Here is a 12,884-nt window from a genome sequence, read left to right as displayed (position 1 = left end):
GAGTCATTGGAAGAACAGTACAGGGAATCCAGTAGCAGATCTCAGACTGTTTCAGCTCCTGGATCACGACTTCCGTCACCGAATAAGGCATCTGTTATATCATCCTCTGCATCTAGAGGAGTCAGTCCATCTCGAACAAGATCAGTCCCAAGTACACCATCTAGAGGGCCAAGTCCTTCTCGGATAAGACCATCTAGTCCATCTAGACAACCCAAAACTTCTACTTCTGTCCTCAGCTTTATTGCAGATATTAAAAAGGGGAAGAAGACAGCTAACCACATAGAAGATGTTCATCAGCTGAGGTTATTGTATAATAGACATCTCCAATGGCGGTATGCTAATGCCAGGTCAGATGCAGCATTGCACGCGCAGAAACTTCAAACAGAGGTTTGGTTATTTCCCTTGCGAAGCTTCATTGTGTGCCTTTAGACTTATTTCTTTAGTTACCTTATAATCATTAAAAAAAATTCCATGTACCTCTCGGAGTTCTCTTCTTCTAAATTGGTTAATGGTGATCTTATGCATGGAAATGTTCATTTGGTTCCTGAGAAGTACTGCATGACAGGAAAATCTATTGAAAATGTCTGCGGTATGGACATTGTTTGGATTAGTAATACAGAAGGGGAAAGATTATAATTAATGAACTTTTGATCACAAGCAGCAGGTTAAAACCCTTTTTTTATGATAGTATAGAAAAATTGGCATTCGCTTATCTTACTAATATTGGCTTCTTACTTTCTAATTTATTATTTAATTATGTTTTGTGGGGTTGGAATCATGGACTGATATCTTTGTGGCTTGATGTTCTCTGGGAGCTTTCTGATATTTCCCCATCATATAACCGACTTGGTTGCGTTTTTGCTGATTTAACTGACAGTTTTAATTTCCGCCTGTGCAGAAAACATTGTACAATGTCTGGAGGAATACGTCGGATTTATGGGCTTCTGTTATTAAAAAGAGAACTGCACTCCAACAGCTGAAGCTGAAGTTGAAACTTTTTGCAGTCTTAAATGAACAGGTAATGTATCTTTATAACATATGATTCGAATATCATCCCTGGTGTTTTAATCTTTCTGTTTTTAGTATTTTCCAGAAAAATCTGTGGATTGTAGATTTCTTGAACTTCCTTATCATAGGATGATCCAGTTCGAAATGAAGATTTGAGTCTAGACCACATCTTTTGTCTTTTCTCGTCTGTGTAAGGGATTTAATATAGGCAATTATTGGCTTGTGGTTGAAGTTTGTAGTGATGGAAAGCAGGAATTTCACTGTAGAATTCCATGAATTTTTCTCTGGCTTAGCTCAAATCATTGAACACTATATGAATGTAGTCTCCTTTTCGTGATGAGTTTCTCCTCATAATTGAACTATTAGGTATGAGTAGGACGCAGTCACTTGTTAGCCAGAAGAATGTACCATTTTTAGGTACTATATGATATCTTCCTGTTATCTGGAACCTAACACCCATAAAATGCTTGAGGTTTGATATGAATATGTGAATTTAGATATCTTCTGTTGAATAGTGAAAGCTTTTAAACCTAGAATTTTGAGCTTGATTTTTTCTTACAGAAACAGTCTGTAGTCAGGTCTTACCTTTAACTGTTCCAGACTTCTTCCTAGTTCCTTTCCTTATGCTGATTTGACTTCTCTGTATCTGGATATAGTTTGAAAATCAGGGTTCAGAAGAACGGTATGTAACTATATCATTTTTTCTTTTAGGGAGGGGGGTTGAAGGAGAGGGGAGTAAGAAGTTTTTGTAGCATAACTGATGTTAAAACTCACATTCATTTGTTCAGTAGACAATCTGATTTCTATTTAGATCTTTACTGTAGATGTGGCGTTATTGTTTAAACTGATTTTTTTTCTGGAAATGATTGGTTCAGCTCACCTACCTCGATGAGTGGGCTTCAATTGAAAGGGATCATACCAGTTCAGTATCCCATGCTATACAAGATCTACAGGCATGCACTCTCCGTCTTCCAATAATTGGACGAGCAAAGGTATGCAACTTGATACTTAGTGTTTTGAGATCAATGATTCCTAAGACAGAGTCTTATTCGAGTTGGCTCTTTTACAGGGTGATATTGAAAGTGTTAAGGAAGCTGTTTGCTCAGCTGTTGATGTAATGCAGGCAATGGGATCCTCCATGCGTTTTATATTGTCTAGGGTAAGTTCTTATATTATTTTAAGTTCTATTTTTTCTTGTTCTTTCTTACCATTAATTTACTTTCCGTTTCTCTAGTGTTTAAGTAACATAAAATGCAATAGCAAATTGGACCAGTGTTGTCTTTTACTATCAGGCTTTGTACAATCCACAATTGTTGTTTGAGATAAGGGGAGTGAGAGAGCTGATATTAGAGAGATAGAAAAGTCATTAGCATATAGTTTTCTGTAACAGAGCCGGTAGCTACGTTCTGCTAGAATTATTTTAGTTTGTTGATCAGCAGAAGTTGCAACTTTGACTGTTTGACAAATGTAAAGATTCTCTTTGCACATTTTCTATTAGTGTTATACCGAGCATCGATTTTCAAAAATAATATTGATTTGACAGAATGAATGATATGCATCTCGGAAAATTTTTGAAGATTCTCTCGCTATTTTTTTCTTTTAACTTTCTTGCTATTCAAGATATGTTGCAGATGGAAAAGTAAACTATAGATGAACACTACAATGCTCTAGAATTAGGCTTAAAATTCTTATGCTTAGGCTTCTAGATTGCCTTTGGCCTTTACTGACAGTTAGAAACTCTTAATTGCCAAAATCCACCTAAAAAGTAGATTTTGTTTCTTGTGTAAGATAGCCTCAACTGAAGTACTAAAAGGAGAATGTCAAACAATCTATGGTATCTTGATTGCTGAGAACTTCATAATTTTGTCTGCACTGTACTTTTTTTTTCTTTTGTGGTAAAATTGTTTCAGACAATTTTCCTAATTTTTGCACTCTGCACTTTTGCAGGTGGAAGGGATGAACTGCCTGGTTTCTGAACTTGCTGATGTGGCAGCTCAAGAGCGAGCCATGCTGGACGAATGCGAAGCCCTATTGTCTTCAACAGCGGCTATGCAGGTGAGAAAAAAATGTGGCCTCATAAAGTTATTGCCTTCATTATAGAATCTCTGCAGCTACTCCTTAGTCTTCCTGTCGTATTCCCTTCTCCATTTAATGGCTTTGTCATAGTTCAACTCAGTTGATTTATCACTTAGCTTGACCTCTCTCAATAATTGTTATCATCTCCCATATCCATATAGTGATCTTCTAGTTCTGTCATTAGGACTGAGATTACTTGTTGCTTTACTTCAGATTCTTTCTTCATTCGTTGCTGTTAGGATGACAATTTAAGGTCGGCATTGATCAGCATTAGTTTTTACCCAGCAATGAAAACTCATGGTTCTAGCAACCAACAAAATTTGCAGTATCTATTATAGAAACTCGAAAATTAAAGTCCCACCATGTCTAGCTTAAATGTCTTAGGAGGTTATCTCAGTGTTTAGGGCAGCACGGTGAACTAAGCTCCCGCTATGCACAGGGTCCGGGGAAGGGCCGGACCACAAGGGTCTATTTAAGGTCGGCATTGATCAGCATTAGTTTTTGCCCAGCAATGAAAATTCCTGGTTCTAGCAACCAACAAAATGTGCAGTATGTATTATAGAAACTCAAAAAGTAAAGTCCCACCATGTCTAGCTTAAACGTCTTAGGAGGTTAGCTCAGTGTTTAGGGCAGTCTGGTGCACTAAGCTCCCGCTATGCGCAGGGTCTGGGGAAGGGCCGGACCACAAGGGTCTATTGTACGCAGTCTTAACCCGGATTTCTGCAAGAGGCTGTTTCCACGGTTTGAACCCGTGACCTCCTGGTCACATGGCAACAACTTTACCAGTTACACCAAGGTTATCTAAGTATTCGATAGTACATATAGTTCATGTAAGGAGGGTTTGTCATCTTCATTCTAAGCCTGCGCTAATTCATTTTCCATCTCTGTTCCAAATACATTACACGACGGACGGAATAGCGTGTACATTTTGATGTTCCATGTCCGATGAACTTGATTATCTAATGCGATTACTTGACAATAATGCAGGTAGAAGAATATAGCATTAGGTCTCATCTTATACAATTGAAACAAGCTTGGAGAAGTGATGAGCAGCTGATACTTGGGAATTAGATAGCTTTTACCAAATGCTTCTCAAATGCAATTCTAACCAACTCTTCCTCGTCAAATGAAGAATATGCCACATCTCCAGCCTTAGCTAGTGTGTATAGTAATAGGTTTTTTTTTCTCATTCTTTTTTTTTTCCTTCTAATTTATCATGGGAAATCTTGAATTATTCCATTCTTTTTTCTTTTTCTCTCTTTTTTTCTTCTCCACATATCTTGCAAAAAGCCGTCGTCCTTATCCTAATGTAACTTTTTGTATCATCAACAAAAAAAGAAATGCAAAGGAAGAACAAGATTCAAAATTAGTTATAGAAAAGAAGCAAACTTACCAAAGATCATCTTACGTTCTTAAAGTTTTCCTTAAACTCAAAGTTTTCTATTTATTCATTTACATACAAACAAATTTGACAATCATTTTTTCTATTGATCACTTAAGATTGGGATTGGAAATCATAAATAGAGAGCAAGTGACCATTGCTAAAGAAGATGACTCACTTTGACATAATATGATTTGAGTCCATTTCTGTTCATTTATCGAATCATTGACAGCTCTATGCATATTTTGCTTTAAAATTTTTGGAAAAGCATTCAAATTTGTCCTTATGTTATTCGAAATTTGCTCAAATTTGCCATTTATTGGTCTTTAAGTTCATTGATACCGTTGCTTTTAGTAAATGTTTAGTATTTACGCCATTCAGAGACTTTTACTCCCTCCGTCTCATATTATTTGTCATGATTCTCTGGTACACGCCCCTCAAAAAATAGTTAATTAAGATGAGATTTTGACTACTTCCTTATTCATGTCTTAATATTTAATCTTTCTTCATTTGTATTTGGACAAAATTATCCATAAGTGAGGTATTTGTAGTCTTCAAGGATAATTATTACTAAGGAAAAAAAGGAAAAAGTTGTCAATTTTGTCTTGAACTTCTGAAGGACAAATAATTTGAGACAACTATTTTTAGTAATCACGATTGATAATATGAGACAGAGGAGTATGTTTGTGTTTACCAAACAGATATACTAAATTGGGAAAATTTAAGTAGATTGTTCAAATGTGTGCAATTAGGAGGCATCAAATAACAATAACATAACAAAGGGCATTTTAATTTGTTTAAAGAACTAGAAAATCTCCAATTCATAGGTCAGTAAAACAAATCCTTCGGGGATCATTCACAAAGTTCCAAAACAACCTTAGCAATTTAGCTTATACAAAGGTTAAAAGTAGTTTATGCAACAGCCTCAGCTTGCTATCTTGGATCAATAATCTGACTGGACTTATTCCTAAATTTCCAGCCAGAACTTTCATGTATGTGTTCTCCTCCTAATTCTTACTATGTTACATTAAACATGTGTGTGTGTATATATATATATATATATATATATATATATATATATATATATATATATATATATATATATATATATATATATATTATNGTCCATCTGATTCACGTCCGGTACCAACTGATACCGCATTGTACTGCGTTCCTAGTATAAAAACAAGGTCATCAAGAAATAGAACAACAGATTTAAGTGATTTGGCTAAGCGACTAACGGCTATGAGATTAAAAGGACTACCAGGAACATAAAGAACTGAGTCTAAAGGTAAGGAAGGAAGTAGACTTGCTTGACCTATTGCAGTTGCCATGGCTTGAGACCCATTGGCCATTGTGACTGTTGGAAGAGATTCAGAATATGAGATACTAGTGAAAAGAGATTTGTTACCAGAAATATGATCAGATGCACCTGAATCAATGACCCAAGACTCAGAAGGTGAAGATTGAGAGACACCGGTCATGCTACTATTTGTTGGAACGACGGAGGTTAATCCTGAAGATGTCTGTTTACGTGCTTTGTACTGAAGGAACTCAATATAATCTGGTAAAGAAATCATCTGGATTGGATTTATTGCATTTAATCCAACAGATTTTGAGGTAAAGGCTTCAGGTAATGATTCCATTATAATATTGTGCCGGAAAAAAAAAGCAGAAAATTGCTGGATCACTGTTCACGCCGGAAAAATCACTGTAGCTCGCCGGAAAATTCCAAAGTTGTCAGAATCTGATGTAAACTTGATGGGTAGGCTCGGAAAAACACGAAGAACACACTTTCCAAAAGAAACTTTTTGAAATTCTGGCCGGAACAGCCCTCACGCGCCGGCGCGTGAGACAGACGCGCCGGCGGCGGCAGAGCTCCGGCAAGCGCGTGGGGGCGTGTGGATGAGTGTTTTCAGGTGAACTTTTCTGGGGTTTGGTCGGATCTCTCTTGGGGACCTTTTGGTGGTGTTGGATTTTGCACAACACTGATAATTAGTGACTTTGACGCAATTAGTCACTTAGGTCACCGGAAAATTGCACGGGAGAAAAATATTATTATTGATTAATTAAGACAATGATACACTGAGCCCTATATATACACAATACATGTCCTACTCCTAATACATATGGGATTAGGGTTATCTACTACTATTTACACAATGAAACTAACACATAGCAACATCAAAAGAAGCAAGGTTAGATACAACATGGGGACTGGAAGGATGGAATGTTATTTTCAGGAGGTTTTTGAATGACTGGGAGCTTGAGAGAGCTGTGGAGCTCTACAAGACCTTGGATGTTTTTCAAGGTTTCAGTGATTCTGAAGATACACTGATTTGGAACCTAAACAGGGATGGGAGCGGAACCTCACTGTTAAATATGCTTACTTGGTTGCCTCTCTATGAAAATATGCTCACTAAGCTCAACAATGGAGAAAAGTTCTAGAAAGAACAGAGTATTGGAAGGGAAAGAGAAGAAAATAGCGTGAAAGAGAGAGAAGCAGAGAAAAGAGGAAAAGAGGAATATTCATTTAGCATAATCTCCCCTCTGTTACAGATCGTACAAATACAGCTACGAATGCAAAACTACTACACATGTCCTAGACAATAGAGAACATACAGAAACTTAGATGGACCTAATTGAAATAGAATAAATATCCACTTAAACCATAAATTGGACAAAAGTGTAAAACTTCTAATCTCTAATTAACAACTCAATAACCAACATTTCTAATATCATCTTCACTCATTAAATGCCATCCTCCTTTGAGAACCTTGTCCTCAAGGTTCAAATTGGGGAAACTGGGATTTGATGAAGTTGTAGTCTTCCCATGTTGCTTCCTCAGGCAACAGATTTGCCCATTGCACAAGAACCTGAGTGGCAGCTGCATTTCCTTTCTTCACCATACGCCTGTCCAGAATTGCAATTGGTTCCACTAGAGGTTGTCCATCATGAGAACATATAGAAGGCTCAATGGAAGGAATCTGACCATGCCCCACCCTTTTCTTCAACTGAGAAATGTGAAAAACTGAGTGTATCTTGGATGAAGGGGGTAATTGTAACTCATAAGCTACTGGACTGATCTTCTTAATGATTTGATAAGGACCATAAAATTTGGCTGCTTGCTTCAGACTCTTCCTTACAGCAATTGAGGTTTGCCTATAAGGTTGTAATTTGATGAACACCCAATCTCCAACCATAAACTCCCTTTCTGTTCTGTTCTTGTCTGCATAAAACTTCATTCTGCTTTGAGCTCTTTCTAGGTTCTCTTTCAATAACCTTGCCATCAATTGTCTTTCTTTAATTATTTGATCTACAGCAGCTACTTTGGATTGTGAAATCAACTCAAAAGACAACTGAGGAGGATCATATCCATATACAACTTTGAAAGGGGTCATTTGAGTAGCTGAGTGGTAATTAGAATTATACCAAAACTCAGCTAAAGGAATCCATTTGCTCCACTCCACTGGTTTATGGCTGGTCATACACCTCAAATAATTTTCCAAGCACCTGTTTACTCTCAGTCTGCCCATCTGTTTGTGGGTGATAGGCTGAGTTGTAAACTAACTTAGTTTGCAACAAATTGAAGAGCTCCTTCTAGAAGATACTGAGAAAGACCTTGTCTCTATCAGAAACTATGCTACTAGGTAAGCCATGCAACTTATAGATCTGGTCCAGAAATAATGAAGCTACCTGTACTGCAGTAAAAGGATGAGTTAAAGTTAAGAAATGGGCATATTTGCTATACCTATCAACCACAACCATAATTGTATCTTTCCCTCTTGACTTGGGCAAACCTTCAATGAAATCCATCGATATGTGTTCCCAAGGTCGGGAGGGTATTGGTAGAGGTTGCAATAGACCCGGATATGCCACCTGTTCATTCTTACACCTTTGACATATTTTACAGTTCTTGACCACCTTTTTAACATCTTCCAGTATTGAGGGCCAATAGAACACAGATTTAACTCTATGGAGGGTAGCAGTGATGCCAGAGTGACCTCCCAAATTGGAAGAATGCACATGTTATACCAATTGCTGTCTCAAATTTCCTTGCTTACCGATCCAGACCTTCCCTTTGAATCTAAGGATGCCTTGCTGCAGTGTTACTTCAGTTGAAGCTGCAGGATCAACTGTAAGAGCACAGACTATCTTCGTTACTTCCTCATCCCCTTCATAACTATTCCTGATCTCCTCCATCCATTTTGGTTGCAATTGTATTAACATTTGACAAGCAGAAACAGCTTCTGTTGACATTTGCCTCCTCGAGAGGGCATCTGCTACTGAATTATCAATTCCTTTCTTGTAATGGATCTCAAAACTTAACCCCATCAGCTTGGTCAAGCCTTTATGCTGCAAGGCAGTGGTGATTTTCTGTTCTTGGAGAAACTTAAGGCTAAAATGATCAGTCATTATAATGAAATGACTAGGGGTCAAGTAATGTCTCCATTTGTCGACAGCATGTAATAAGGCAATCAACTCTTTCTCATATGTTGAGAGACCTTGATGCTTTAGGCTTAGTGCCTAACTAAGAAAAGCAATGGGCCTCCTATCTTGCATAAGAACAGCTCCCACACCTATGCCACAAGCATCCACTTCCACCACAAATGGTTTGCTAAAATCAGGTAGGGCTAAAACTGGGGCATTAGTCATTGCCTTCTTGAGTGCCTGAAAAGCTTCAGTAGCTTCATTATTCCAGTGAAAACCCCCTTTCTTCAACAATGTAGTCAAAGGTTTACTAAGTGTAGCATAACCCTTAATAAACCTTCTATAATAACCAGTGAGGCCGAGGAATCCTCTTAACTCTTTGATATTTGTAGGTAGGAGCCAAGTAACCATTGCTGAAATTTTGCTAGGATCTGTACTGACACCTTGACCATTGATAATGTGACCAAGGTACTCTACTTGTGGCTGGGGAAAGTCACATTTAGATCTCTTGGCAAACAGTTCATGTTGCCTCAATAAGTCTAAGACAATCTGCAAGTGTTTCAAGTGTTCATCCAATGATAAACTGTAGACCAGTATATCATCAAAAAAGACTAAGATAAACCTCCTTAGATAGGCCCCAAAAACTTGATGCATCAAGGATTGAAACGTGGCTGGTGCATTTGTTAAGCCAAATGGCATAACCCTGAATTGCCATAGTCCATGATGTGTTCGAAAAGCAGTCTTATGCTCATCTTCAGACTTCATTCTCACTTGATGATAGCCAGACCTAAGGTCTATCTTAGAGAAAACTTTGGCTCCTTTCAACTCGTCTAACAAGTCCTCTACCATAGGAATAGGGTACTTATTCTTGATTGTTAAAGAGTTTAACCTTCTGTAATCCACACATAGTCTCCAAGAGGAATCCTTCTTCTTTACTAACGATGCAGGTGATGCAAAAGTAGACTGACTAGGTACCACTGTCTGAGCTTGTAGCATATCCCCAACCATTTGTTCAATAGCATTCTTCTGATCATAGGAATATCTATAGGGCCTCAAGCTGAAGGGTTGTGCTTCTGGAATTAAAGAGATGGCATGATCACAGTCCCTAGGTGGGGGCAGTCCTTAGGTTCTTCAAAAATATCAGCATATTTGTCTAACAATGCTGAAACTGCTGATGGTAAGTCCCCTTTTTCCTGAGTACAGATAGTGGAGTTGAGAACATACACCTCAGCTATGCAATGGCAAGCCTTCTTAATCAACATTTTGATCATCTCTTCATTGTCGATGGTTATCAATTCCTTGCCTTCTTGCTGCCCTTTTAGAGTAATGAACCTGCTTTCTCTTACAAATGATAAACTTAGTGGTTTGGTGTTAAGGACCACTGGAGCAAAATGATCAATCCAGTCCACACCTAGTACCAAATCACACCCACCAATTTGCAGAATTCTCATATCAAAACAGAACAACTCTTCTTGCATCTTCCACAGAAATGCAGGGCAATAACTATCAGAATACAAGATATCTCCATTTGCCACAACTACTTTCATGGACCTACCACACGGAATCTTCTGTAACTTCATTATCTTCACCACTTGAGGGTTCAAGNGGGGGGGAGTAGATAGAGAGAGAGAGAGGATAGAGATGATTTCTTATTTCAGAAATTTCACCATTTTGCCTCCAAACTGACCAACAAGAAACCTGAAATGTTCTAGTTATGTAGCCCACGAGATTGCTACATCACATACGTGGAAGCGAAAACTTCTCTATGAAAATTAGCAATCTTATAAGGAGGATCCAATTATAAGAATGGACCACTTTAATAGCTGCTTATTCCACCATCAAGGTAGGCAATGGAATGAAAAGACTCTTTTGGAGTGACAATTGGTTAGAACATGGTCCTCTTAGAGAATTATTCCCTGATCTGTTCAACATAGTGTGAGAATGCACAGGAGAAAAATATTATTATTGATTAATTAAGACAATGATACACTGAGCCCTATATATACACAATACATGTCCTACTCCTAATACATATGGGATTAGGGTTATCTACTACTATTTACACAATGAAACTAACACTCCCCCTCAAGCTGGTGCATATAAATCATATGTACCGAGCTTGTTACATATATAACTAATACGAGGACCAGTGAGGGACTTGGTGAAAATATCAGCAAGCTGATCATTTGGCTTTACAAATTTTGTAGCAATATCTCCTGAGAGTATCTTTTCTCAAACGAAGTGACAGTCAATCTCGATGTGTTTTGTTCTCTCATGGAACACTGGATTTGACGCAATATGAAGAGCAGTTTGATTATCACACACAAGTCCCATCTGACTAATCTCACCAAATTTTAGCTCCTTGAGCAACTGTTTGATCCAAATTAGCTCACACGTGGCCATAGCCATTGCTCGATATTCTGCTTCTGCACTAGATCGAGCAACAACATTCTGTTTCTTGCTCTTCCAAGACACCAAATTTCCTCCTACTAAGACACAATATCCAGACGTAAAACGTCTATCAGAAGGTGATCCTGCCCAATTGGCATCTGAGTATCCAACGATCTGCTCATGGCCTCGATCTTCAAACAATAAGCCTTTGCCTGGAGCTGATTTTATATACCGAAGAATGCGAACAACAGCATCCCAATGACTATCACATGGAGAATCCATAAACTGACTCACAACACTCACAGGAAAGGAAATGTCAGGTCTAGTCACTGTGAGGTAATTTAATTTACCAACCAACCGCCTATATCTTGCAGGATCGCTAAGAGGCCACCCCTGTCCTGGCAGAAGTTTAGAATTCGGATCCATCGGAGTGTCAACAGGTCTACAACCTGTCATTCCTGTTTCCTCAAGAATATCTAAGGCATACTTCCGTTGTGAGATCACAATACCCGAGCTAGACTGAGCGACCTCAATACCCAGAAAATACTTTAATCTGCCCAGATCCTTAGTCTGAAAGTGCTGAAAGAGATGTTGTTTCAACTTACTAATACCATCCTGATCATTGCCGGTAATAACAATATCGTCAACATAAACGACCAGATAAATACAGAGATTTGAAGCGGAATGTCGATAAAATACAGAGTGATCAGCTTCACTACGAGTCATGCCAAACTCCTGAATAACTGTGCTGAACATACCAAACCAAGCTCGAGGAGACTGCTTTAGACCATAGAGGGATCGGCGCAACCGACATACAAGGCCACTAGACTCCCCCTGAGCAACAAAACCAGGTGGTTGCTCCATATAAACCTCATCCTCAAGGTCACCGTGAAGAAAATCATTCTTAATGTCCAACTGATAGAGAAGCCAATGGAGAACAGCAGCCATGGATAGAAAAAGACGGACTGATGCAATTTTAGCCACGGGAGAGAAAGTATCACTGTAATCAAGTCCAAATATCTGAGTATATCCTTTGGCAACAAGACGAGCCTTAAGTCGATCAACCTGGCCATCTGGACCAACTTTGACTGCATACACCCAACGACAACCAACAGTCGATTACCTGAAGGAAGAGGAACAAACTCCTAAGTACCACTCGTATGTAAAGCAGGCATCTCGTCAATCATAGCCTGTCGCCATCCGGGATGAGACGGTGCTTCACCTGTAGACTTAAGAATGGAAACAGAGGACAAAGATGACACAAATGCACAATGGGATGATGAGAGACGATGGTAACTTAAACCGATATAATGAGGATTAGGATTAACTGTGGACCGTATACCTTTTCGTAGTGCAATCGGTTGATTAAGAGGAGACAAGTCCGCAGTATTAGCAGGGTCAGGTGCAAGACGTGAATCAGCTGGGCCTGATGCTGGGGGCGGACGACGATGATAAGTCAGGAGTGGTGGAGCTGTAGACGGTTGAACTCGACTAGGTGGTGGCACTGGAGCTAGAGTTGGTGGAACTGGACTAGGTGGTGGCACTAGGGGATATAGTTAGATACTGGAGCTAGTAGGTGGTGGCACGTGGAACTGGA

General features: G+C 38.8%; 1 protein-coding gene across 1 annotated transcript; it reads left to right on the top strand.

The window, feature by feature from the left end:
- Positions 4-4,483, top strand: LOC109234896 (AUGMIN subunit 8-like; the record flags this gene model as incomplete). The annotated part of the gene is made up of 6 exons (XM_019400936.1): positions 4-387; positions 899-1,018; positions 1,884-2,000; positions 2,078-2,167; positions 2,956-3,063; positions 4,072-4,483. Coding segments are annotated over 6 exons (903 nt in total), but the record flags the coding sequence as incomplete, so codon positions are not given.

This window comes from Nicotiana attenuata, chromosome 11, assembly GCF_001879085.1.
Source record: "Nicotiana attenuata strain UT chromosome 11, NIATTr2, whole genome shotgun sequence".
In the NCBI taxonomy this organism is placed as follows: Eukaryota; Viridiplantae; Streptophyta; class Magnoliopsida; order Solanales; family Solanaceae; genus Nicotiana; species Nicotiana attenuata.
The sequence above is the reverse complement of the archived record's forward strand: the minus strand, read 5'-3'. Positions and strand labels throughout refer to the sequence as shown.